Source organism: Podospora bellae-mahoneyi (assembly GCF_035222275.1).
Source record: "Podospora bellae-mahoneyi strain CBS 112042 chromosome 1 map unlocalized CBS112042p_1, whole genome shotgun sequence".
Taxonomy (NCBI): domain Eukaryota; kingdom Fungi; phylum Ascomycota; class Sordariomycetes; order Sordariales; family Podosporaceae; genus Podospora; species Podospora bellae-mahoneyi.
The window spans coordinates 6353681-6379177 of NW_026946359.1; the positions used below are offsets into that span (position 1 = coordinate 6353681).

General features: G+C 55.3%; 10 protein-coding genes across 10 annotated transcripts; 6 read left to right on the forward strand and 4 right to left on the reverse strand.

The window, feature by feature from the left end:
* Positions 1 to 64: 64 nt before the first annotated feature.
* On the forward strand, positions 65 to 2116 carry QC761_118860 (uncharacterized protein; the record flags this gene model as incomplete). Its single annotated transcript, XM_062875172.1, has 4 exons — positions 65 to 89; positions 431 to 675; positions 762 to 1218; positions 1275 to 2116. 4 exons carry the CDS (start codon positions 65 to 67, stop codon positions 2114 to 2116), a joined length of 1569 nt encoding a protein of 522 aa, XP_062738410.1.
* Positions 2117 to 3435: 1319 nt separating this feature from the next.
* Positions 3436 to 6627, forward strand: QC761_118865 (uncharacterized protein; the record flags this gene model as incomplete). The annotated part of the gene is made up of 2 exons (XM_062875173.1): positions 3436 to 3723; positions 3875 to 6627. 2 exons carry the CDS (start codon positions 3436 to 3438, stop codon positions 4673 to 4675), a joined length of 1089 nt encoding a protein of 362 aa, XP_062738411.1. The 3' UTR covers positions 4676 to 6627.
* Positions 4898 to 6214, reverse strand: QC761_118870 (uncharacterized protein; the record flags this gene model as incomplete). Its single annotated transcript, XM_062875174.1, has 1 exon — positions 4898 to 6214. One exon carries the CDS (start codon positions 6212 to 6214, stop codon positions 4898 to 4900), a length of 1317 nt encoding a protein of 438 aa, XP_062738412.1.
* Positions 6628 to 7313: 686 nt separating the features above from the next.
* On the forward strand, positions 7314 to 10877 carry QC761_118880 (uncharacterized protein). The gene is made up of 2 exons (XM_062875175.1): positions 7314 to 10070; positions 10125 to 10877. The coding sequence occupies exons 1-2, from the start codon at positions 8005 to 8007 to the stop codon at positions 10402 to 10404; spliced, it is 2346 nt and encodes a 781-aa protein (XP_062738413.1). The 5' UTR covers positions 7314 to 8004; the 3' UTR covers positions 10405 to 10877.
* A 162-nt stretch (positions 10878 to 11039) lies between these two features.
* RRP40 (exosome non-catalytic core subunit rrp40) lies at positions 11040 to 11992 on the reverse strand (the record flags this gene model as incomplete). The annotated part of the gene is made up of 2 exons (XM_062875176.1): positions 11632 to 11992; positions 11040 to 11579 (listed from the first exon to the last, which is right to left on the reverse strand). The coding sequence occupies exons 1-2, from the start codon at positions 11830 to 11832 to the stop codon at positions 11040 to 11042; spliced, it is 741 nt and encodes a 246-aa protein (XP_062738414.1). The 5' UTR covers positions 11833 to 11992.
* A 355-nt stretch (positions 11993 to 12347) lies between these two features.
* Positions 12348 to 14958, forward strand: SSZ1 (Hsp70 protein that interacts with Zuo1p). Its single transcript, XM_062875177.1, has 3 exons — positions 12348 to 12663; positions 12720 to 12846; positions 12895 to 14958. The coding sequence occupies exons 1-3, from the start codon at positions 12537 to 12539 to the stop codon at positions 14357 to 14359; spliced, it is 1719 nt and encodes a 572-aa protein (XP_062738415.1). The 5' UTR covers positions 12348 to 12536; the 3' UTR covers positions 14360 to 14958.
* A 33-nt stretch (positions 14959 to 14991) lies between these two features.
* QC761_118910 (uncharacterized protein) lies at positions 14992 to 16895 on the reverse strand (the record flags this gene model as incomplete). The annotated part of the gene is given in 4 exon segments (XM_062875178.1): positions 14992 to 15067; positions 15084 to 16681; positions 16741 to 16764; positions 16860 to 16895. The coding sequence occupies 3 exon segments, from the start codon at positions 16893 to 16895 to the stop codon at positions 15173 to 15175; spliced, it is 1569 nt and encodes a 522-aa protein (XP_062738416.1). The 3' UTR covers positions 14992 to 15067; positions 15084 to 15172.
* Positions 16896 to 17997: 1102 nt separating this feature from the next.
* POP1 (Ribonucleases P/MRP protein subunit pop1) lies at positions 17998 to 20712 on the forward strand (the record flags this gene model as incomplete). The annotated part of the gene is made up of 1 exon (XM_062875179.1): positions 17998 to 20712. One exon carries the CDS (start codon positions 17998 to 18000, stop codon positions 20710 to 20712), a length of 2715 nt encoding a protein of 904 aa, XP_062738417.1.
* A 586-nt stretch (positions 20713 to 21298) lies between these two features.
* Positions 21299 to 21815, reverse strand: QC761_0021460 (uncharacterized protein; the record flags this gene model as incomplete). Its single annotated transcript, XM_062872074.1, has 2 exons — positions 21299 to 21436; positions 21612 to 21815. The coding sequence occupies 2 exons, from the start codon at positions 21813 to 21815 to the stop codon at positions 21299 to 21301; spliced, it is 342 nt and encodes a 113-aa protein (XP_062738418.1).
* A 337-nt stretch (positions 21816 to 22152) lies between these two features.
* Positions 22153 to 25240, forward strand: QC761_118930 (uncharacterized protein). The gene is made up of 2 exons (XM_062875180.1): positions 22153 to 23200; positions 23260 to 25240. Exons 1-2 carry the CDS (start codon positions 22569 to 22571, stop codon positions 24851 to 24853), a joined length of 2226 nt encoding a protein of 741 aa, XP_062738419.1. The 5' UTR covers positions 22153 to 22568; the 3' UTR covers positions 24854 to 25240.
* Positions 25241 to 25497: the final 257 nt, after the last annotated feature.

Here is a 25497-nt window from a genome sequence, read left to right on the forward strand (position 1 = left end):
CGTGCATCGTGTCCTATCGCATCTTTGCATTCACCGACGCTCGCCTTATCGTGTCCTGCCCATCATGGCCACCGCCCAACCAGATCACGGTGAGTTGAGCGCCTGTCCCCCTGCAGCATCCCTTGGAGAGGAACCCCCCAACTCAAAACACGCGGCGGTCAAGTGTGACTGGTGCGTGGGTCGAAAAACATGGGACAGATTTGCGCGGACGTGTGCCCACTTCCCAGTTTTCGTTGATGTTGGCGTCTGGGCAATTTCTATCGGTTCGCTCTGCCGTCGAGCCTGCTGTGTCATGTTAAGGAGATTGGTGTTTCATCTTCCTCTCACAGTCGTCATTTGCATGCATGGTGCCGCCGTCCCCGATCCACCGCCGTTCCTTGCTCGCAACCTGCCCACCTGATGATTTACTGACGTGCTGGCCCTGCTCTAGATCAGCAGTCTGATCGGTTGTTCCTCAACCTTCCCTCCAACAACCCTTTCCGCAACCGCGCTGCGTCGCCTGCTCAGCAAAGTCCAACCTCGCCCTTTGACGACCCTCCTCCGCGCCCTACTTCGCGCAACCCTTTTCTGGATCCCACCATTGCCAACAGGGCCAGCAACCCAAATATCCGATCTGTTTCCGACAACATGTCGTCATACGATAAGCGCCCGTCGCTCACGGCCGAAGAAATATTCGTAGGTTTCTCGTCATTTTCTGAGCGTCCGCCATTGATACAACGAGATTGTGACGGAACCTTGAATTAACGCCGCTTGACTCGCAGGGTTCGTTGACGCTAGAGGAGTCCAACTCTGCAGCTGCGAGAGCTGAGGCCCCGAAGCCTCCCATGGGCCGCCGCGGTCCTCTGCCACCGGGACGTGAGAATGTGCCGAGTGTTAGCCGCAATGGCCCAGGGCCCAACCACCGTCCCACTCGATCCCAGGAAGAGGCTATGCGTGCCGGCCGGAAGCAGTCCAACGCCGAACTGTTGATCCCTATCGACACACCCCGCTCCCCTCCGAGACAGCGCCAGGACCAGCGAAGGCCCCGTAGAAATTCCGACTCTTCCATTGTCGGTGCCGATAAGATCATGACCGAGGAAGAGAAGAAGGCCCGGGATCAGAGACGTCGTGAGCGTGAACGTCGGCAACGCGAGGGTGGTGGCAAGGATAGGAAGCCCGCCAGCCGCAAGCTCGACATTATCGATCAATTAGACGCCACCAGCATCTATGGAACAGGAAGTATGTGGTTCTCGCACTCTTTGTTTCTGGAGCTTTTGATTCTAATCTTTGGACAGTTTTCCATCACGACGGACCTTTCGATGCCCTCAACCCCCACCGCAACCGCACTGGCAGCCGGCGTGCACCTATGCAAGCCTTCCCTGAAGGCTCGCTCAACAACACCCTCGGTGGTTCTGGTCCTCTGAACGCTCGCCCCGACCACTCGACATTCTTGGGTGGACACGACGATGAAGCTTTCAGGGAGTGGTCCAAGGGCTCCAAGGATAGAAACGGCGCTCCTCCCACGACCAGCAAGGGCGAGTTGCCCATGTTTGACCCCCTCAGCCGCGGCAACGTCCTCCACGGCGACGAATCCCTCGGGCTCGGCACGTCGACCTTTTTGGAGGGCGCCCCGGCCGCCCGCACAGCGATCCAGAAACGCGAGGAGGAGCGTGCTCAAGAGGTTATGCAGGAAGGGCTGCAGCGCAAGAAGTCCCTCGCCCATCGTATCCGCAACATCAACCGCCAGCCCCGCGATTTCCAGGCTTCTGGCAGAACCACCAACCCCGAAGGAGCCTACGGGTCTCGCCGATCCCCCTCCGAGAGCGGACCCGCCTCTGCTGGCGCCAACGGGGAGCGCAACCCATTCTTCAACGAATATGGCCAAGCGAGGGGTGAAGAGGGATTCAGCGTGCGCAAGGAGTCCAACGCCGGGCCCAAGTCTCCCGGCAGCCCCAGGGGTGGTTACGGCCTCGAGCGGAGATCGACGACGGACGGCACAGGCGGCGAGGATGGCCCACAACCTAAGAGTGGTGGAATCTTGGGCCGCATGAAGAGTCTGAAGGGCGGACGGCGCCAGCGTCCTGGCCAGGGCAGCTCTGATATGGGCATGCCTCCTGCTCCTGGAACCGCGGTTTAGAGGAACCACTGGTCGATTCGGGGACGACTGCTTCGCATGGGGTCTTTTACGAGGTGTTTTGGGGAGAGGAGAGAGCGTCTATGACGTGCAGTGAGGATGGTGGATGAGACAACAACCAGGAAGAGAAGGGAGAGGAAGTCAAGCCGTGTAATTTTTTTGTTTTGGTGCGAAGGAGACGGACGGGACGGGATCAGGTTGGATGGCTTGTTGTTTTTGATTTCAGTACACGGAGAAAATTCAGGAACAGGCCAGGTTTTTTTTTCTTTTCCTTGTCGAGAGGCGTCCTAGTTCCCTGTGCGTGTGGGATGTGTGGTGAATGTTGTACATAGAGCCCGTTGTTGCTTTGGTGATGACTTTTCTTGTTTCGTCGCTCTTGTTGCTGGGGTTCCTAGGAAGGGTTGAGAGTTTACTCGGTTACTGTTGTTCAGGATGAAGTCTCACATTCACGGAAAAACCACTGGCAAAAGGAGAGGGGGACTGCGCTGGTGGTTCTGGGACAGTTGGTTTGTGTAAGAGGTAGTAGTGTTGTTGATAATCTTGAATTGAGTAGGCAGTATTGATTTTGATTTTGCGGTCGAGCCAATGGGTTGTGATTATGGTGCTTTGCTTGGTGGGTAGTTGGTGGGTTAGTGGGTAAGGGACTGGCGATGGGGCAGATCAAAGGGGCTCATGTAAGGAACGGGTGGGTTTTATGGGAAGGGGGGGGGGAGGGGGCAGGCTGTCAGATCAGGGTTTTGTGGGTGAAGCGGTGTTTGGATTAGGGGTTGGGGTGAAACGGTTATGGAGATGGGGATCTTAAAGGAAGACTGTCTTTTCTATGAGGAATAGATCTAGTCAGATATAGTTATGGTGACTTTTCAGAGTCTGGGTCAGAGGAATGGTGACGGTGTTGGTGTTGAGGGCGGTGGATAAGTTTATGCAGCAGTTATGCATGTCAGTGGCCAAGCATGAGTTGCTTTCTGATTTCCCGAGCAAACAAAGGCTGGGAGGCGCATTTACATGTCCAAGGTAAGGGGCAGTGGAGTTTTCAGGTAGCCCATATTCAGCATCAGGTATTTTGACACCGTAAATGCGATTTTCAATCGAACAGTTGGCGGAGGACTCGTTGCTCCCTGTGTAAGTTGGGCGTTGGTAAAGCTGCTTCTTGTTGACCTGAGCAAGCTCACTCAACCACATCTCAGTCAGTTCAGATTCGCTACACCACACAGTCACTACACGAAAAAGTGATCTTTTCCAGACTTGACGCGAATCTGACTTGGACTTTTGATCGGAAATAAAGCCTGTAATTGATTTACTTTGGCAACAACACCTGCAGTTCAATGGACACAACAACCCAACCCCCACCTGCACCTCCCACGACAACTACAACAACACCAACAACAACAACAACTACAACTACAACTACAACTACAACAACGCAATTCGACTCCTTAATCCCTCCACCCAAAACCGCACTCTCCTTATTGTCTCGATCCATCCAAACACAGCAAACCAAACCAAGATATCCCACCGGCTGTGCAGACTTTGATCAAAATGTCTTGTTGGGCGGGCTGGATGGTGGCTCGGTGGTGGGGATAAGTTCGGAGGATGACGACTTCTCTCTTGGTGTATGCTCCCTCTTTCACTTGTGATCCCTTTTTTTTTCTTTTTTTTTTTTTTTTTTTTTTTTTTTTTCTTTTTTTTTTTTTTTTTTTTTTTCTTCTTCTCTTCCCGCTCCATCCGCTGGTTTGTGGTTCTCCCTAACCTGAATAATTGCAGCTCGCATTACAAACCATCGCCGTCGCCCTCACACAAGCGGCCCACGAGAAAACGGCCTTGATAGTGACCACCCTGCCAGTCCAAAGCCTGCTCCCGAAGCTGCGACAAGTGCTGGCAGAGCAGCTCTCAAGAATTGGCGGGGCCGTCGACCTCGGCTCCAAAGTCAAAGAGCGTCTCTCCCTCGTTTCCATCTCCCGCATCTTTGACCTCCACGGTCTGGTCGAAGTCCTCGCTGAGCTTTCTCTTCGCCAAGGCGGCGGGGTGGGAACGCCTGATGCCGTCCTGGTCATGGGCACGGCAGCCCTGATCAACAGCCTTTTCACCTCCAAGTCGACCGACAAAGCTGCCGCTCATGGGTTCGTGGCCAATCTCGCTGTCCAGCTGGGCAGGGTTGCGAGTGGAGGACCGCTGGTGATACTGCTCAACTCTGCCACCGCGTTGCACAACGACGGCGTGCCCCTACCCCCGGCAGCCGAGACCGGCGGGGGGGAGAGGAAGCTGGAGGTCGGGGAGTTGACGTCTATTTTCTGGACGGGGGGAGCAGGACAGCAACACGGGAGGAAGAGTGACAGCAGGCCGGCGTGGGGACAGGTTTTTGGGAGGTTGGTGGGGGTGCATTTGTTCTGTACGAGGCGTGATGTTGGGTGGGTGGTCGAGGTGCTAGGGGACGAGGTTGGGGTTTTTGAAAGAGAGGCAGACGAAAAGGGGGAGGGCGAGGTCTGGACGAGGAGGAACAGGGAGCAGAGGTGGGGGGTTTTGGAGGGGGGCGAGGGGGGGGTGGTGGTTGATGTTGTGATTTGAGGTGTAACTACCTTGTGGCGTTTATTTTTGATACAGAAGCTGTGGTCAGAATACCGCAGCTAGAACGGTGTTTTGGTACAATCTTGCTATACATGTCATGAAATCAAAAGTATCCTGCCGCTCAAGCGAGTGTCCTGTTTTACCACGAGCGGAAGTGGTCTTCATCCCCAAACCTCCTCGCATATCCCAAAATCCCGACCCAGATCCAACTGCAGTCCTTCGCTACAAATCCCCGGCCTCGTCTCTGTCCACATACCTCTCCAGCCTAGCCTTCAATTCCTCAACCTCAATATCCTTGTCGTCATCCTCCCCAGCATGTCCGTGATGCCCATGAGGCGGAATCAAAACCTTCCCCACCACTTGGACAACACCATCGCTGGCAATCCCGTCCTGGAAGATCACCTTGGTGAACCCATTCAGCACAATACTGACCCACCCCTTCCACCTCTTGACGTCAACCGCGATTGCCTTGTCGTCCAGCAGCGTCTCCAGATCCACATGCCAATACTTTCCGCCCTCTGCATCTTCCACAGCAGCCTTCTCGTCCTTGTGACTATTATAAAAGGCGTCGCTGTAGAGGGTCTGGTCGACGACAAAGTGGTACTTGAGCAGTGCCTCGAGGTACTTCAACCCGTGGTGGGAGAACAAGAAGGCGTTGGCGCGGGGGCCGAGACGTCGCCAGGCCGAGTTGGTTGGTGCGAAAAGGGTGCCGCCTTTGTGGTCTGGGACGGAGAGTTCGGTCTTTTCCAGACCGAGCGAGAAGGTGCTGAAGGTGTTGGGCAGCAGGGAGATGATCTTCTCCTGGGAAGGGGGTGGGACGAGGATGTGGTCAATGGCGTGGATGATGCCGTTTTTGGCGAGGATGTTGCCGTAGACGATTTTGGAGATGACGTTGACCCTGATGGAGAACAGCAGGCCGGTTGAGATCCTCAGCCGCTGGGGGCGGGAGCCGAGGGTGTCGAGCGACAGGTTGGAGGGGAGGGTGTGCTTGTGGTAAAGATCGACCTTGGTGTGCAGGCCGGGGGCGATGTGGTATTTCAACAGGGCCAGAACGAACTCCTTGGGGGGAGGCTTGTCGCCGTGGTGGGGGATGCGCTCAAAGGCTTTGTCGGTAGGGACGAAAAGGGTCTTGTTGTGGGAGGTGGAGTCGAGGAGGTCCTTGATGTCGGAGAAGTCATCGTTGTCAAGGAGGGAGGCGAACTTGGTGGTGTACTTGTTGGATTTTATCAACTCGTAGATGGTCTTGGTCTTGTCGCCACGGCGGGGCTTACGCTCGTGAAGAGGCAGAGGGGGTAAGTTGCTGTCACTGTTGAAGCCGTCGAAGCCGTCGAAGGAGTAGCCGTCGAATTCGCTGGTGGCCTTTTCGATGCGTTTCTCGATCTTGGTAAAGATCTTGGCCGAGCGGGAGACGGTGGAATCCCACCAGGTTTGTACCAAATCTGGAGAGACGGCGGGTTGGTGCTCGTCAAGCTTGATTGCCTGATCAGGGGCAACCAGAGCGGCTGCGGTAGCGGCAAAGAGAACGGTTAGATGCTTCATGGTCACCAAGCCCCAGAGCGAGACTATGCCGGATCAGTTTTCAGAGACGAGAACTAGATCTCAAGGGAAACCAGGCTCACCAACTCAGCTTTCCTTCTCAGGTTCCCTCTCAGACTTGTTATACCTGATGGTGGGACGCGCGGACATACAGGCATCCCACCTCCCCATAACCCCCAATAACGGCGTCATCTGTCGATTCGACTCAACTGATTGGCTGCCCACCCCGCAGTTTGAATCGAGAGCCGTTTCGATCCGTCCTCATCGGGATGCTCTGCTCAAGCTTCCTCAATCGTTGGACCAAACCTTGTAAAGGTCCATCTCATGTTCGGCGTAGTGCTTATTTGTATGGCGAACTGTTGGGCAGCTGCGTCATTGTCTTGTCACCAAACTTGCTCTCATTCCGCCAACGGAACAGCGGACAGCACTGAGCCATCCATCATCGACTTACCTGAGAGTGTTCACCTCGAGGTCGGGCATTCCGTATGCCCCGAGATCCGATTTCTGCATGTCTGTGGTCGTCCATGCCAAGCTGTTTGCGTCGGCGGAAAGGAACCGTTGGTCTTGGATGCTGTCTATGCTTTATGGAGGGTGGGATTGCTCTCCATGTGTGATAGAGCTCTTCCCCGCATAAGAGGGCTGAGCTTCCATCTTGAAATGTAACGACACAGCAAAAGCTTCAATGCCCACATGTGCATCTTTTGATATGCCAGGCATCATATACCGTGCTATCACACAGCCGGAGAGGCCGGTCTCGCACGTAGGACAGCATGTGTGTCAAGAGAGGGCATTACTGATGCCTGCCACTCATGATCAGCCACAGTATTCTTGGAGATATGTCGAGAAGCCACAACGGTAACAATGCAAGGTCACAAAGATACCCAGTTGCCGAGGGTGGATCGAAAGCTAGCACAGCCTCGGGAGCTGCCAACGTCGACGCTTGTTTCAAGTCGGCGCTTGGTACCAGACTGCCGGGTTCTATCATCTGTGTTGATGACTTCAAACAGGATTGGTGAGCACTGCGGTGGCGGTTGGCGTGACCCTTCTGGCCCCCTTGCTGCTGTGGGGGAGACCACCAGACCAAGCGCTCATCAAGTCTCTTGAAGAAAAGCTTGGCCTGCTCGTTGTCCACCATGGCTGATGCACGGCACGGTGGCGGGGAGGATTGGGGAGAGGGAGCCGGGGGAGGGAGGCCACCGGTTTGTCCAGTCAGAATCCTGGAAACCGGCATCTCACCTGCCACAGCATCCCAAGTCGACGTCCCATCCACCAGTCCCAGAAGAGGTAGGGGTCTCGCTCGCTAACGAGGTCGCTGTTCGTGAGGCTGAAGCGATTAATCTTAAGGCCCCAAACTGCTGGAGAGCGCGCTGGGCATTTCCACAGTGACCCGGTGTGATTTCCGCCGCTTCCATCTGTTCATCCCATTCTGCTCAACTCAGCTCATCATCGCATCTCTCTCAATCTCAACATGGCCGTTCTCATGAGTTCTGCTGCCTGACGTTAGCCCGGCCCCCGACAGCCATTGGATCCCTCTCTTGTCTCTCTCCATTCTCACCGGGGAATCCTTATTGTTGCAGGGAAGCGTGCTCGTGCTGGTCTTTCATGGTTTTGTCGGGTGCTCCGTGGTGCTAGCACAGCCTCGCCCATTGTGGGACACAACGCACCGTGGCTTGGAGACTCCCTTTCAACGACACGTCGAATTGATTTCTTTACCCGGCGACGGCCTCTTTTTCCCTCACCGGCATTCTGACGCATCCGTAAACCAGCGATTGACCGCTCGCCGTCTCTGCATCATGCCGGTTTTTGCGGAGCGTTCGGTGCTCGCCGCCCGGTCGACATCGCCGCTCTCTGCCGGCGCCATTGCGGGGGCAGTGGTAGGATCAGTGGTGGGAGTCCTCATTATCCTGCTCTGCATCTTTCCCTTTGCAAGACGGCGATGGATCAACCGTCATGATGAAAACACCCTGGCAGAGATGGGGCAGAGCCCCGGAGGCCCCAACTTCGCTCATCCTGATGACGATTCTACCAAAAAGTATTCAAAGGATCACCTAGTTCCTGGCTCCGATAGTCAAGCTGGCACCGCTCACGAACAACCCGCACACGGCATACCAGATATCAACGGCCAGAATACATCACCAACAAAGACCAGCTTGGATCAGCTTCCCTCTCAGCCAGCCCTCCCGCAAGGCGTTTCTCTTGACCAAGGTCTCCCGTCGCCCGTCTCGCCATCTGCTTCGCCGTCACCCCGGCCCGAGTCCTTCCCCGGCCAGGCCCAAACTGGAGGCCAGGCAGTCTCTGCACCGGCAGCCGGTCTGATCCGGTCACCCACGAGTGCCTCGTCAAAGTCACGTTCCGCTTCAAAAGGCACCACCGGCAAGGACAGCACACGCCAGTTGAACTTTGACTCTTCGTTCGCTTCGCCAAGTCGTCAGGGCACTTTTAGCAACATCGTCGAGGAGCCCGAGTCTTTTGAGCCCCCTTCGCAACACTCCACTTTCCGAGAGAAACTCACTAGTATCTTCCGGACTTCATCTGGCGAGGGACGTCGGGACAGCAAGCGATCGACCGGCACCCGCTCGTCTTCTGTTCTCACAGGCGATATTCTTGCCTACCAGGAGCCGATAGCAGGACAACCCATCGGCCAGCCTATCATCGAGGAGCACCATCCCGACCCGAGTGGTCTCAACTGGGGCTATTATAACGATCCGACTCTCCCACCAGGTAGTGACGCCCTTCCCCAAGGAACGGACCTTTCCCAGTTCAGCGAACCAGTTATTTACACGGAACCAGGAACCTTTACTACCATCCCCAACCCCGCAGACTTGGCCTTTGTGCCGCCAGCGACTTACGCTTCAGCCTCGGTCTTGCCTAGCCCAGTGTCGCCAAGTCAGCATCCATTCCCTGGACTTGGACTCGACATCACTTCACCTGACGGTGACCGGACTGTCACGCCTATCAACCCACTGCATAGTTTCAGCCAGCGGAATAAAGTTCCAGGGCCGCTCCAGCGTGTCGATAGTCTGCCTCCACCCACCATTGTGTCGGATATCCCGAGTCCCCCATTCAGCTACACTGCCGGCCCCAGCGGCAACCCTATGGACTTTATGAACCCCACGAATCAGGTCGAGAGCGCTTGGATGGTCGAACAGGAGATTCTCAAGGCCGAGAACTCGCCATCACCCCCAGCCCCTTCACCGCCAACTGACACCTTCCCACCAACAATGGCCCAGGAGCCTCAGCTGCAGTATATCGACCAGAACCACCAGGTCCAGTACATCAACGGAGCTGGCCTGTCACCAGAACCAGAGTATAACTTTGGCCAGCAAAGCCTTGGCCAGCAAAGCCTTGGCCAGCAGAACCTTGGCCAGCAGAACCTTGGCCAGCAGGACCTTGGCCAACAGAACCTCAACCTGAACCAGCAAAGCTTTGGTGAACAAAGCTATCAGTCCCCACCATATCAGCCTTCATACCAGCAGACGCCAGAGATGGGATTAGTGCAAGATTTTGGCGTTCCATTAGGTTACTACGACGGTAACGGCACCGTGATTCAAGATTACTCGACGCCACCACCGTCAGGTCCATCACTTCCCTCGACCGTCCAAAATACCCCTGACACACGCCTCACTGCGTACACGGCATCCCCATCACCGCCATCCGAACTCGACCCCCACAATGGAATGTACCTCAACGTCTCTCCCATCCCATCACCAGGCCAGTCCCCACATCCATCATCGACCCTTTCTCCAGGGCTCTCGGCCCCGTCACCAGCCACACCGGCGGGGTTATCACCCGGGGGACAAGAGAAGGCCTTTGCCTGCAACAAGTGTGATCGCATCTTTGATCAGATCCACAAGCTCAAGTATGTTCCCGTCTCATCCCCTCCTGCAGGCCCGTGTTCTAACACATACACCAGTCACCACAAACGCTACCACGACCGACCGCATGAGTGCCCACACGCAGGCTGCACCATGAGATTCGGCACCAAGACCCATCTAGACAGGCACATCAACGACAAGCACTTCAAAACCCGCAAGTTTTACTGCACGGTCCACGACTGCCCTTACTCGAAGCAAGGGGGCAAGTCATTCCCTCGCAAGGACAACTGGAGGAGACACATGGTCAACAAGCACCAGCTTACACCAACAACGGATCCCGAGCCGGAGTTTATCGATGAGATGATGGTTGGTGTATAATCAACGTGGAAGAATAAGGGGGGAGGGGGTGGGGGGATATATGGCGAGGAGTGCGGAACATTCCTCGCAAAGGAAACGTTCGTTTATACCCAACATGGAGGAACAAAATCCAGGAGATACTGGTTTAAAAGCAGGCCATCTATGTTTTTTTCCGGAAGGGTGGAATTTTTTTCGGGCGATATCAAGGGGGCATTGAAAGCGTTTCAAGATTTTCTCTCTCTCTCTCTCTCTCGCGGGATATGGAAGACAGGACATAGCATTTCTCTTGCTTTGTTTTTGTACATGTATTTTCGATTTTCTTTTGGGATCAGCGAAAAAGTCATGGAAGGGCTCCTGGCTTGATTTTGATGTTTTTTTCCTTTTTTTTTTTTTTTTTTTTAGTTCGTAACCCTAGATTTAATAGGGGTAACGACTTTGAAATGGAAACGCGCTATACGGCGGCATTACTTCCGCTTTTTGGCGGGTGTTGATGACCTTTTCTGTCTCGTGTGCGTTACTGATGGGACATGCCTGCACCTGCTCAGCCATCCATCCAAGCTTTATTTTCGAGTCGTTTGATCTCTTGAAGATCGAACATTACTTTGGTCGTATTGGTATCATCATCTCACACATCTCTCCTCTCAAACTTATCCCCCTCACTTCATCCCCTTGGCCAACCTCTTCACCAACTTCCTCTGCGCCTCCACCCCCAACCCCCCCTCGTCCGTCTCCCTCAACGCCCTCCCGACCACCACAATAGCCTTCACATCCTCCCCTCCAACCCAAACCTTTCCATTCCTCCCCACCGCAATCTCGAACGCCAACCCCTCCCCCCCTAGCAGCTCCAGCACTTCCACCTTTCCCTCCTCCTTGCTCTTCGCCATGAGCAACCGTCTGGCAAACTGCAACGAAACATCAAACACCATCCCCCCTTTCAGCTCCCCCAGGCCGTCCGACTTCCCCGTGGACTGGGAGACACACTCGATCTCGGGATCCATGTGCTTGTTTGCCAAGACCACGCGGGCGTAGACGAGGGCTCCCGGGGCGAGCTGAGGCCGGGTCTTCTTGGTGGCCGACTCGAAGGAGAGGTGGGGGAGGGTCGCGGGGGGTGTGTAGGGGGATATGGAGGTGAAGTAGAGGTCTGGGCCGGAGCGGAGGATTTGAGCTATTATTAGGTCGCCTGGGGTTGGGATGTACTATGGATGGGTTAGTGGGAATCGTGAAAGGGGGAAGGCGGGGGGAACATACCCGGTTGTTGTTGTATTCCACCCACATGGAGTTCTTTTGGTGGTTGGTGATCAGCTGGCCGGCGACGACGGGGACGATGTCGCTTGGGGGGACATGGCGGAGGCCGGGGCCGAGGCGGAGCGGTTTGGAGGTGGAGGAGGGGATGAGATCTGGGGAGATGGGGTCGCCGGGGAGGACTAGGGGGCGTTCGGTGGTAGTCATGGTGGGCGCGCGATTGTGATTTTGTGGGTTGTGGTTGTGACTTGGGAGAGATGGCAAGTTTCTCCGATTATTGGGGCTAGAATTGGTGTTGTCGTGGCGGCGATAGGGGTATCAAAAAGAGATGGCGGTTTGGGATGCTGGTGTTTGGCTTTGGTTTGGTCTGGGGAAATTTCCAGTTCAGCCTTGCGATGCGGATATCGATTGCGCTTCAGGTGCTGCAGCCTTGGTGGGGGCTGTTCGTTCGTTGATCTTGGCTCTGTAAACCTGCTGGACTTGTGGTTGGGCTGACACTCGATGGAGTCCAAGCAAGGTTGCTAGTACAGCAGTGATCAACGGCCATGGCAGCAGTGAGCAAGAAAACTCTCTTGCTATGACTACGGGGTCCCCCACCTGAGCCTTGTCTTGCTCAGCGAAACTATGACCCAGCTTGATAGGTGAATAGGAGACCAAATGCTGCTCCGCGACCAACCGCGCCCCATACTCACCATGTCACTGGTACCTCGATGTGGGCCCCCACAGTGTCCCGCATCCCTGCGAAGACTTGGGCCAATATTTTTTGACAGTGGAAATTTTTGGATCCCCCACCACTGTTGACCAATTTTTAACTACGAATTGCCATTCCCACGCCGCTTCAAGAGACATCACCACCCCTCTTCGGCCTCAAAGAATCCTCCCTTCCTTCGCAATCGCCAGTTACAGTCAAAATGAGCGGTGCCAAGTCTGTTGCGCCGGAGAACCGGACCGTCATTGGCTTGACCTTTGGCAACTCCAACAGCTCCATCGCCTACACTGTTGACGATAAGGCTGAGGTTATCGCCAACGAGGACGGAGGTAAGCATCAGACTCGAGGCCCCTGGTCCCTCCAAGCGCTAACACACCCGGAACAGACCGTCAGATCCCAACAATCCTCTCCTACGTCGACGGCGATGAGTACTACGGTCAGCAGGCGAAGGCTTTCCTGATCAGAAACCCAAATAACACAGTCGCCTACTTCCGTGACTTCCTCGGGAAAGAGTATGTGGCCATGTCAGACAGCAACGACAGTTACTAACAAGCCCGCAGCTTCGAGCATATCGACCCTACCCACAACCACGCCTCTGCGCACCCCAAGGATGTTGACGGAGCCGTCTCTTTCACCATCAAGGACAAGGCCGAGGAGGACGCTGAGCCGTCCACCGTTTCCGTCTCCGAGGTTGCCACCCGCTACCTCCGTCGCCTGGTCGGCTCTGCTTCCGATTACCTTGGCAAGAAGGTCACCTCTGCCGTCATCACCGTCCCTACCAACTTCAACGACAAGCAAAAGGCCGCCCTTCTTGCTGCTGCCAACGCTGCCGATCTCGAGGTTCTCCAGTTGATCAGCGAGCCCGTCGCTGCGGCGCTCGCCTACGATGCGCGCCCCGAGGCTCAGGTCGAGGACAAGATCGTTGTCGTTGCCGAGCTGGGCGGCACCCGCTCCGACGTTGCCGTCATTGCCAGCCGTCAAGGCATGTACACCGTCCTCGCCACTGCCCACGACTACGAGTTCAACGGTGTTGCTCTTGACAAGATCCTGATGGATCACTTCGCCAAGGAGTTCCTCAAGCGCAACCCCAGCGCCAAGGACCCCCGTGAGAACGCCAGAGGCCTCGCCAAGCTCAAGTTCGAGGCCGAGGCCACCAAGAGGGCCCTCAGCATCGGTGCCAACGCCAGCTTCAGCGTTGAAAGCTTGTCCGACGGTATCGATTTCGCCAGCACCATCAACCGCCTCCGTTACGAGACTCTTTCCAGGACCGTTTTCGAGGGCATCAACCGCCTGGTTGAGTCTGTCATCAAGAAGGCCGGCCTTGACGTTCTTGACATTGACGAGGTCATTCTGTCTGGTGGCACTGCCCACACTCCTCGCATTGCTTCCAACTTCAGCAACATCTTCCCCCAGACCACCAGAATCTTGGCCCCCTCCACCAACCCCTATGCCATCAACCCTTCCGAGCTCGGCGCTCGTGGCGCTGCTCTCCAGGCCAGCCTGATCCAGGATTACGAGGCCGACGACATCGACCAGTCGACCCACGCTGCCGTCACCACTGTGGCCCACATCAGCAACGCCATTGGTGTCGTCTCTCTGAACGCTGCCGGCGAGGAGATCTTCGTTCCTGTTGTTCCCGCCGAGACTGCCGTCCCCGCCAAGAGGACAGTCCACGTCGCCGCGCCCAAAGACGGCGGTGATGTTCTTGTCAAGTTCGTCGAGGGCAACACCCACATCAAGGTTACCAAGCCTGAGCCCAAGCCCAAGGAGGACAAGACCGCCAAGGTCGAGGATGCTGCTGACTCTGACGAAGAGTCTGACTTCTCCGACGACGAGGAGGAAGAAGAGGAGAAGCGCGAGAAGGTATGGAATATTGGCAACACCCTTGCCGAGGCTGCCATCCGCAATGTGAAGAAGGGCGGCAAGGTCGAGGTTACTGTCCAGGTCAACGCCGATCTTTCCGTCATTCTCACGACGAGAGAAGTTGGCGCCCAGGGCGGTGTGAGAGGCCAACTGAACGCTTAGAAGGTTGGCGAGCTCGGGTGAGGGCAAACCGTTGATAAAAAGACACAAAAGCTCCTGCTAAAAGGCACGGAGCTGGATGAGTGGACCCCCCAAGACTTGCTCAGGGATTTAGACTACAACTGAGTGGCCGGCTTCCTTGTATATGGGGTGCATTCGGGGAGACTGCCTTGGCGTTGGTTGTGACCATAAGGCGGGGTCGGATGCGTCGGATGAGGAGGGAGGTTACAAATTGTACGGGCATAGTTGGGACGAGGAGGAGGACGAAGACTTTGAGATGGTGTATGAGTTTTCGGAGGGGGTTCGGTGATGAGGAAACGGAGAAGGAGGATACCACCAGCTGCATGGAAGGGTCAAAAGGAAAACGAAAAGGCGCTCGAGGTGGGGAAAGCCTCTATGGAATGGATAGGCAGGCATTGTCATCAATAGACTCAGCGGTTGTTTGTTGATTGTTTCTTTTTTTTTCTCATTGTAGATGGATATGGTTGGGGGTTTATATGGCATGTCATTTGCTGTGGGACGCAGGTGTGCGTATGTGAACTTGCGAGATGGGGGTTGGGAAGCGTAAATATATTATGAATTATGTCATGTGCCAGAACGGTTTCAATCAGCCAAATCCAAGTGTCATTAAAAATTGCCCATCCTCTTAGGGGAGGGATGGCTAGTGTTTTAGAAACCAGTGTGTTGCCATATACCCACACACACACACACCCACACACACACACACACACACGTGTCCAACAACAAAAGAAACAAACCGCCCGCTTGCTTGCTCTTTTCCCAACTGAGAACTCATCACCCCAGACAACAACCTGATTAAACCACCACACCGGCCACCCCACCAGAAGAGGGAACCGTCCAAGCAACCAAATCCTCCCTCACCTCCATCTCGTCCACCTCCTTCCCCCGCTTAAAATACCCAAACCCCCTCGTCCTCTCCCTCTCATGGTGGTCACTGCTCCCCGTCGTCGTCCCGCCACTCTCCTTATTGCCGAACCCGCTCCCGAGGGTAACCAAACTCGAACTCCGACTCCTCAACCCACCCGCGTGCGTGATTTTGCTCTCCTCCCTCCTGTGCAACTGCCTCATCCCCCCGGCCATACCCAGCCCAACACCCCGCGACGACTCCCGGTTCAAGTCGGGCTGTTGATCTTGGTGTTGTTGACCCAGGACAGTATCCCCGTCACTCGACCCGCTCCTGTGCCTCAGGTGATGGCGGAATCGGTGGAGGTCGCGCGGGCGAAGGGTGGACGACATCATTTCCTGCGAGCTGTGGCTTTCCACCTCGTCGTCCGTCTCATCAGCGGGATTGCTCGATTCGTGTCTGAACGACGGCAAGAGGCGGTTTGCGGACGGAAGGCGGCCCGGCAGGACCGTCGTCCGTCTGGTGTGCCCCCTTCCATTGGGGGCTTTGGACGCGCGACGGAACCCGTCGCCGCCGGAGAAGATATCCTCGATGCACTCGTCTGCGGGGAGCTCGCCCGGCTGGCTGGCCCAGCTGGCTGCCAAAGTGCGGCGGTACATATCCTGCGCTTCAAACACGTCACGAGATTTTCCAACGAGGGAAGAGGGAACGTGCCCGTTGGACGATTTCCCCACGTCAACCGGCTCGAGGGCCTCGCCGGCGACAAAACCGGCGATGCCGCCGAATACAGGGGCTGATTTCGGGGATGGAGCCGCGTAGTTCCTTTCGCCGTCCACTTGGATCATGAGGATGGAAATTTTGAGCGTCGAGTTGATTTTGGACTCTTGCATCAGATACCGGCGCGTGACGCCATCACGGACCTCGGACATGGGGCTGGTGGTGTTGCTGTCGTCTTCTGCTTCTGACGCATGAGAGGAGCGGGGGCTGCCGTCAACGGTCCCCGGGACGGTGGTGTTACTTAGGGAGCTGCGTTTGCGGTGGTGGCTGCTGGCGCCGGATTTGAGATCGCGGCTGGTAGGGGAGGAGAGGATATCCCTTAGACTTGGCCCGCCGGGAATGACACCATCTCGGAGGATGGCCTCGCTTTCCTCAATGTACTCGCTTAGGTTGAGACGGACGACACCAAGGTTGATTTTCTCATCGCGGCCGCTCGTGCTGGCGGTGCCGGAGCCGCTGAACTCTTGGAGCACTTCGAACTCTATAGGGCATTCCACCAGGTTGCTGTTCCGGTCGATGCCGATGCGGACCGAGAAGACACGGGAGTAGTTGTAGTCTACCCGGTGATTTTGAATGGGACATTTTTGTGTGCGCCCTCGTTGTTCACTGTGTATGCTGTGGGGGAGGTGCCATTTGATCAGTGACACTCCCGACACGAGTGGCACGTTGTTGAGGTCGTATATCTGATCAGCTGTAAGTCATGTGCTTAGTCACAGAGAAGGGGATGGTTATTGAGCCTTACCTTGAGATGTACCTCGAACCTAGGCTGTGGAGAAAGGGGCGATGTTAGCTGTCTCATTGTCTCACCTTACTCGTACCCAATCAAACTGGTGCACGAAGAGAAGTGGAAAAAACCCATACCTTTCTAGATTTGCTGACTATAGGAAAGATGGGCATGTCAGCAGCCTGAGACCGTTATGACCAAGTGACGTAAAGTATCCCCCGTTGGGTCCGAAGTAAAGAGACAGGAGTGTTAAGGTTGGTGCACGGTTGGTTTGGTGGTTTTTGGTATAAAGACGTTGTTGCGGCTTGTGTACTGGTAGAATGCTGGAGCAACGGTTTGGGTGATGTTGCCAAATGCAAGACAATGAACAATGAAGCGTGAAATGCCAGTGAAACCAGATTGGCTGAAGAGCTTCTTCAGAGGCAAGGGAGGCAGGTTGACAAGACGAGTGGTGAAGAGGAAAGAGGAGAAGAAAAAAAAAGAATTGCTAGTCATGCTTACTTAGGGATGCCATGACTTGTCACTAGCACAGATTATGAAGGTATGTAGCCTATGGTATGGAGTGATTGATGCACATGAGACGAGCTATTACTGGAGAGTGTCAGATGGCGGACCGTTTCGTCGAAACCAGAGGCTGACGTCGGGGCGCGACAGGTCCAGGTTCGGTGACTTTCTTCCAGATTGCGACTATAATACCGTATATCAGCTTATCGCCCGCGGTATTTAGGTACAGTAGTAGTGTGGTAATAAGGTACGGCAGAGTCCAGGGCAGGGCAAGGTATCGTCAAAACTTGGAATGGAAGGTAAAAGCATCGCCGGAAGCACCGAGACCGCGGGACATTCGGCTCTAATCGCGATGGAACGTCAGTGGGGAGAATATACAAGTTCACTAACCTGGATTGTCCGTTGAAGACTCTCTGGCAGCTTCAGAAGGCACCGGCGGGCTCAATGCCAGGCATTGCAATGCTTCTAAAGAGGTGGTTGCTGAAACTTGCTTGGTCGTTGGCTGGTGGTGCCAAGGGGTTCTCGGGGGATCTCGCGCCTGTCAGGGAACGGCCGGGGGGTGGAGCTTGGGCCGAGGGGCACGCCAAGTCGTCCTGGGCCTAGTGCAGGGGCCGTCTGATTAGATAACAGGTCCAAAAATTCAAGGTCCAAAGTGAAACAGTGACTTCATTTACACAGCTAACAAGCTCAACGACAAACAGAATTATTCGGGACTGGGCTCAATTGGGAGGTCTTCACGGCATTCTCGTACTTCCCAAGGCCACAGCCAAGATGGTGAAACGAAAAGACCCTCCAGGAGGGGCCAAAGACAGCCACGGACGCCAACCAGACAACACGCGCACCACCAAGCGCGCCAAAGTTCAAGCTGCCCGCACCATTCGCACACAGCCCTCCGATGCTGCGCTCGAAGACGGCAAGCTCGATTTGAACAGATTCCTCAATGCCCGTGAATTCGAAATCAAATCCCTCGAAAGAAGCATGAACAAATGCAAGGCCGTCAATGCCACCCGTGTTTTCCAGATGGTGCCCCGCGCGATGCGCCGGAGGACAGCAAGCCATAATGTGAAGAGAGTGCCAAAGAGACTGCGTGCGCAAGCGAGGAAGGAAATGCTGGAAGACAACACGCCGACGGTCGAGTCGAGGAAACGCAAGCCCCGCACAACCCGTGCCCGAATACGCGCCGAGACGATGAGGAAGCTACGATATTTGGCCGAGAAGAAAAGGAAGAGGAAGGCTAAGAAGGCCGGTGATGGGGCGGTGGAGGAGGTGCAAAGGAGAGGATCAGCTGTGGTAACGACGAGACCTCCACGGCCAAAAATACGACGGAACATGCTGAACGAGCCACCGAAAGCCGACTCGAAATACAGAAAACGCCAGATTAACAAGACCTGGCTACCAACCCATTTATGGCATGCGAAACGGGCCACGATGACGAGGCCAAGCAGCCCCTTGTGGAGATTTGCCATTCCACTCACATCGACGGCGAAGTGCTACCGACCAACACATCGTGCTTCCGGGCAAAAGGGGGTGGTTGCGTGGGATACCAGTTACATGAGCACGATAGGGGTTTATGGAACGGCTGACTGTCTCGAGCGGGCGTTAAGGTATCTGGGGTTGGTACAGGAGGGTCTTTGGAATACGAGAGGCAGGAAGTGGAGGGCCGGTGTTCGGAAATGGACAGGTACCGTCAGCAGGCAACAGAAGGGTTCGAGACGGGATATTGGTCCCGCCACGATAGTCTGGAACCCACAACCGCCTGCGACAACTTCGGACGAGATGGAGACGTCTGAGAAGCCCAAGAAGCCCCGGAGGCAGATTCTTATTCGCACTCATCCATCTTGTTTCCTCGAATTATTTGAGGAGTTGCTCAAGGTTGCAAAGGGCCAGAAGCCTCAACTTCACGTGGAGGACCTACGGTTCGAAGTCGGCAGCATTGAGCTAGTTGGGCCGGCCTCTACGGAAACACTGTTGGGAATTCTTGAACCCTTTCACGAATCACCAGAAGCGGCCGAACGCCATGCTAATGTCTTCCGGTCCCTCGCTGGAGTAGCAAATCCGGCATCTCTGCCCAAGGACGCAATTCTTGCCTTTTCGGCCAGGGACCCGCGTTTGTCTTATCCCCCAAAGCGAGTCCAGATTCCCAGCGGAGGCGAACAGACAATTCTCAAGACACTCACAGATTGGCCAGTCGAGGAAAACCTCAAGCCATACGACATATTCGACCGAGAGAGCCGCTATCAAGCTTCGAGAATGCCATCACAAAAGTCACTCAACCGCCGAAAAGGCGCGAATGCTCCAGGAGAGCCTATCAAGGTCACCGCAGCAGACCCCCCCATTCCAGTCATGTTGCTCGCCTCAAGACCTGGCACAGACGGTCAGGCCCAGGGTACGTGGACATTACTCGCTCCGTGGAAATGCATCCAGCCCATCTGGTACTGCTTGATGCAGTACCCCGTCAGCACAGGCGGGAACCCTCGGCTGGGAGGGCTCGAAGAGCAGAGACAAATCGCTTTTGAGCACGGGACTCCATGGTTCCCGGGGGATTTCCCGGCAACGACTGCCGGCATGAACTGGGAGCTGGAGGAGAGGGCCAAGAGGAGGAGGGATTGGGATCGACGACCAAAGAGCAAGAGATTGGAATGGAAGTCGCTCGATCTCGGGGCGGGGAGAAAAGGCGAGATCGGAGATGGGTTGGCGTGTGATTTTGAGTACCTGTTTGGGGTGTCAGCCCGAACCCGGACCCAGGGGAAACCTGACGCAGTGTCGATCCCGGATGCCGTCGCGGAAGCGATGGTGGTTGATCCACCTGCCGAGCAGCCGCAATCTCCAGTCGGTATGACGATCAGGCAGGTGACGAAGACGGAGTTTAGCGCATTGATGAAATCGGGAAGCGGGGAGGGGGTGGTGCCGGAGGGAGGGATTGTTGCTGTTGGGTTGGAGTTTGTGACGAGGGGGGTTGCGAAGCCTTGTGCGAGGATTTATCGGCTGCCGAGGAAGGGGGGGAAGGTTGGAGGTGCGGTTGGCGTTCCGTCCACGCAGGCAGAGGTGCCTGCTACGCCCGAGGCGAGGACGAGGGACGGGTTGCCGGTTGACTTGAGCGAGCAATGGCTTTCCAAGGCACCGAATGGGGACAAGAAAAAGGGAGCTGCTGTTCCAAAGATGCCGGTTGGGGTGGATATGGAGACCAGGAAGAAGATTTTGGCCGGGTCACTTTTGGCTGTGGAGGTTCCCTATCCCAAGCCCGCCGCGGGTAATCAGACGGATTTTGGGGGTCACCCGCTTTGTCCTGGGGAGGAGGACTTGATTGGGTTTGTGACTACGGGCGCGTTCAGCCTCAGCGAGGGAAGGGGGACGGCGATTGGGTCGATTTCGGCGGGAAGGGCGCTCGAGACGTTGAGGGAGACGGGGCCCCGGGAGGGGAAGTTTTGTGTGGTTAGGAATGCGGGTGAAAGTATAGGTTGGTTGGCGAGGTGGGAGGTTGTTTGATGGGATGGAAAAACCATGATACGACAATTTTACCTATTTTGTGGGAAATATGGGATTCTTACGAATGCAATGGTGAAGCTGAAAGAGCAAACAAGCATCGGGATGGTGTGCAGCCAGCTTTTTGCTGTAAAGGAACCCACCCAACACTCAGGGCTTGAAGCTTTGTACCAAGCAGGGATGATCCCGAGATGTGAGACCTGCAGTCATGTATACAAGGCTTGATTGGATTGACCTGGGAGCGGTAAGATGTTCGGGTTCGGGGAGGGTGGGTTGCCAAATCGGCAATCTGATCTTTACCGGTCAAGCCAGAATCGGGCATATGATAGACATTGGGCCAGGGAAATGTGACGAGGTCTTTTGTGTAAAAAGCTGGACACCCAACGAAGGGCAGATGATCACAATTATAGCTGGTGGTGGCGGATGAGTTTTTGGACTCGTGAGACACTGTCACACGGGTCGTTGGGCAGATGGAAATACACCGCTTTGGCTTTCTATACCGCGATGAGGAATTGCATGGACTGGGTTGGGAGTGGATGCAGCATCTTTGTGCGAGTCTGTCGGCTGGAGATGCCCTTCGGAACGAGGTCTAGCCGCGAGAGACGAAGGGGAAAGGATTATCGTCGCTTGAAGGCTCACCGGATGCAAGGTGTCGCGTGTGGCTTGATAACTCGCAGGTTTTGGTTTTTGGTTTTGTTGATGAGACGGGGGAGGGATCGGCGGCGAGCTGAGATCGACTATGTGAAGGCACGGTTTTGGGATGTCTTACTCAACTGGCTGGCTGTCTTGTTTGTGAGAAGGGTTTCTGCCTCTCGGTAGAATTTCACTTGGTGATATATCCGTACACATGATATTTACCCAATCTGTGTGCTGTGATGGTGATAGAAAGGGGCTTAACACACCGTTCCCAGATGCACCACCCTCGGCCGAGCCAACCGGCGGAGGGAAATGCAGGCGTCAGGTGCATCAACGTCGTCGAAGAATGCTTGGGGGCTCCCAAAGTTGGCTGGCGCACCGAGTTCCCGGTTGATGTGTGCTTGTATCTGGCTTTGCTGGAGAGAGAGGCTCCAGATGGCTTGCCGCTGCTGATCAGACTGTTTACACATTTCTCCCGGAACAAATATCAGTGTCAGATATTGGAATAAAAAGTCATCACTCATCGTACGAGGTAGTGGGCAGACAAGCCGGGACAAGGCCTGGTCACTGACTGCGCAAAAAGTCCAAAATCGGCGGCCCGGAATCTAGAGCGACCCCGTCTGGAGCCTATCACACTGGGCCGTCACCCGCGGCCAGCTGTGTGTGTCCAGTCAAGTTGTTTTCAGAGCTGTCATCCGGCTCACCGCGAGGCACACGGGCACACGGGCACACGGGCACACGGGCATACAGCCCAGCCCAGCCCAGCCCAATTCCTGCCAGTTGCACAAACAGCATCTCTTACTTTTTCTCTCCTTTTCCAAACAACAGCAGAGAATTGACCCGTCTCCATCGCGCTGGCCCCAAAGCTCTCGGGCCGTGCCCGTGCGGATAGACACAACTCTGGCATTGCCTGCCGACTTGGCACGATCGGCCAAGACAGCCCACCTGCAACCCAAGAGAGAGAGAAGAGGGTCCTCGCCCTTGTCCGGAAGCCGGATTGGCAACTGCGATAACCCCATCCCCATCCACTACCCCTCGACGGCGCTTCGAACAAGAACCATATGGGACCACTCAAGAGGTCATTTTCGCATGTCATGCCTCGAAAACTCCCAGAAAACACCGTTTGATCGGATACGGTCCTGCTTGCTTTTCTTTCTTTTTCCTTTTTTTTTTTTATAAATTTCCTATACTGGAATATTAATTTGGTTTTTGCGGCAGCAGCCATGGCGATGGCTACCCTGTCGCCCATCCTGAACAACCAAATCTCGAATCCTGGCAGCCCTGTCGTCACCACCACGGGCGGTGGCCCACCCGAGTTAAGCGATATCGATTATCTCCGCGAGGTCCTGGGGCAGCAGCAGCCGCCCGACGGCAAAACAGAGGCGGATATCGAGTCGGAACTTGCTGACAAGGCGGCGGCGTTGGGGATAGAGCTGCCGATTGAAGGGGGGGCGAGGTTGACGGTGGAGGAGCAGCTGTCGAGTGGTGGGTCGGATGGTGCTTTTACTAGGCAGCATGGGAGGACGGTGTCGTCGACGAGCTCGAACGAGACGGTTAACTCTGGTTCTGGTTCACCTGCGTCGCGCCACTCGATAGTGCTGCCGGCAACGTTGACGGAGTCTGCTGCGAGGAGGAGGTCGAGGAGTTTGACTTTTTCGCAGTATGAGAAGTATCTAGGCCAGATCAACCCTGCGCTGGATCAGCCCAAGTTTATGAGGCCGCAGCATGACAAGACGGAGAGGTCGGTGGGGATGTTGGTTAGGTCAGGGACGAGGAAGGGGGTGATGGATCTCAAGAGGAGCATTGCTAGCAGGTTAAAGAGAAGGAGAGCTACACCTTCCTCTCTGACGCCCATGTAAGTTTTTCTTGCTCGAGTTGGCACCTCAGCGCCATATTGACCCCCTTTTTTCACAGCCCCTGCATCTGCTGCCGCGAAGACTTTTCCCGCGAAAACAACACCCTCCAAACCCTCCCGTGCGGCCACACCTACTGTCAAGATTGTCTTGAAGTCATGATCGCCCAGTCCACCTCGGACGAGTCCAAAATGCCTCCCCGCTGCTGCACCCAGCCCATCCCCACCCCCATCATCAAGAACGTCCTCCCTCGTGACAAACAGCAGCTATTCCTCAAAGCGGTCCAGCAGTACTCCACCCCCTGGGAAAACCGAATCTTTTGCCCAAACACCACCTGCGGCGAGTTCATCCCCCCCACCTCCAAAATCGACCCGAAGCACCCGTTTGAAGCGGTGTGCAGGTACTGCCGGACGAGGGTTTGCGTCATGTGCAAACGGAACGCGCACAGGCTGGGACAGGACTGTCCGTCTGATAGGGAGCTGGACGCGGTGCTTAAGATTGGGGAATGTTCCGGGTGGAGGAGGTGCTACAAGTGCCGGACGTTGGTGGAGCTGGCGCAGGGGTGCACGCATATCACCTGTCGGTGCAAGGCGCAGTTTTGTTACATTTGCGGTGCGGTCTGGGATCCGTGCGTGGGGTGTCCGAATTTTTGCAACGGGGAGGAGGAGCTGGAGCGGAGGAGGGTGGCGGAGGAGGCGAGGTTGGCGGAGCTGGAGGCGGAGGAGCTGGCGAGGGAGAAGTTGGCGGAGCAGGAGGAGATGGAGCGGCAGGAGAGGGAGAGGAGGACACTGGATAATGTCGAGTTTAGGATGTTGAAGAGAGAACAAGAGGCGGAGATGCATCGTTTCAGGGCCTTCGAGCTGGGGGCGAAGCAGAAGATGAAGGAGAGGCACTCGAAAAAGAGGATGGCGCTTGGGGAGAAGTATGACGAGCTGACGGAGAAGATGAGGGAGAGGCACGCCAAGACGGAGCAGCATTTGGAGGATCGGCAGGTGCTGGCCGAGTTTGAGCTGTTGGCGAGCTTGGAGGAGAAGGAGAAGAAGATTAGGCTGAAGCTGAAGTATATGGAGGATTATTGCAGTGGGAGGCACCGGCCGTCGGCGAGTGAGCTGAGTGCGGATCCGGAGGAGAGGAAGATGCCGAGACGGGAGATCACGATGAAGGATAGGGAACAGCTGAGGCAGCAGTACTGCATACGGGATGGGATGGAGAGGAAGCATCAGTCGCAGATTAATGTGTTGAGGGAGAAGCAAGCGAAGGCGCTGGAGGAGCTGATTGGACGGCATGAGAAGGAGATGGATGCGCTGATGGACAGGCGAGCGGAAGAGATTGAGGATCTGGCGGTTGAGTTTACAAACGAGGAAGAAGAGATGGTAGGGGTCTTTAGGGAGAGGAAGAGGAGGCTAGAGTGGAAGTGGGAGTTGGAGATGGAGATCCTTCGAGTGAGAATGGAGAGAGAGCTGGGGGTCGCCTTCGCGAGACTTGGGGGGCCAAAGTGGCCTGAGGAACAACAGCTGGTCCTGCAGCAACAGCAAATAGTAGCTGAGCACGAGCAGCAGCAGGAGTACATATTGCCTGTGGTGGCGGGGATGGAGAGTATCACGGTAGACGAGGTTCAGGTTGAGCCTGAAGCTGAGGTTGGGATTGCGAAGTAAATTTCCCTTTTCGATTGACGCTACCAGACCACACCACACATTTCTTTTTTCCTTTCTTGGATTGGATCGGAGTTTTATCTTTACGAAACTTGCTTTTTCTTTGGGGGGGGTACGCTGTCATCGCTTTGGCGTTTTTGCCTGTCTGTTTTGTTCGGTTTGTTTACCATCTTAGGGCATTTACATTGGAAGAACGATTGGGCGGGGTGTATCGATACCATAAGGAACTGGGGCGTGGGAGGAAAGAAAGGAACTGGCTGACATGGAAGGGTGGGATTTGGTGGAAACGGAAAGATCAAGGCGTAATATGGCACTGGGGGAAGTGTGAGCAATGTGTTTTTATTTTAGTTACATTTTGATACCTACCCTTACTTACCTATGGAGAGGAAGAAAGTGACATGGAATTCTGCTCTCGTCGGCTTTGTTAGTGTTTTCTTCCCAATGGTGTGTGTGAGTAGCTGCAGTTACGTATATTTGCTTAAAGGATATGGATTATATTAGAAGATGGTGTTGCTGTGTCTTTTGTGTGTGGAGATTCAAACTCGAAGAGCCAAACAACAAAACAAGACATACAGCTCTTGCGGTGTCAATTATTCTATGGGCAGGGTGCTAGGGAAGGTATCTTGGGCTGGTTTGTGACCAACTCT

What these genes read in the sequence shown, in the direction of transcription:
- QC761_118880 (XM_062875175.1), top strand. Translation starts at nt 8,005, where the DNA reads ATGCCGGTTTTTGCGGAGCGTTCGGTGCTCGCCGCCCGGTCGACATCG. An exon ending in GATCAGATCCACAAGCTCAA is followed by an intron (nt 10,071 to 10,124) that starts GTATGTTCCCGT and finishes CACATACACCAG; the next exon opens with TCACCACAAACGCTACCACG.
- SSZ1 (XM_062875177.1), top strand. Translation starts at nt 12,537, where the DNA reads ATGAGCGGTGCCAAGTCTGTTGCGCCGGAGAACCGGACCGTCATTGGC. An exon ending in TATCGCCAACGAGGACGGAG is followed by an intron (nt 12,664 to 12,719) that starts GTAAGCATCAGA and finishes CACCCGGAACAG; the next exon opens with ACCGTCAGATCCCAACAATC. An exon ending in CGTGACTTCCTCGGGAAAGA is followed by an intron (nt 12,847 to 12,894) that starts GTATGTGGCCAT and finishes ACAAGCCCGCAG; the next exon opens with CTTCGAGCATATCGACCCTA.
- QC761_118930 (XM_062875180.1), top strand. Translation starts at nt 22,569, where the DNA reads ATGGCGATGGCTACCCTGTCGCCCATCCTGAACAACCAAATCTCGAAT. An exon ending in CCTTCCTCTCTGACGCCCAT is followed by an intron (nt 23,201 to 23,259) that starts GTAAGTTTTTCT and finishes CTTTTTTCACAG; the next exon opens with CCCCTGCATCTGCTGCCGCG.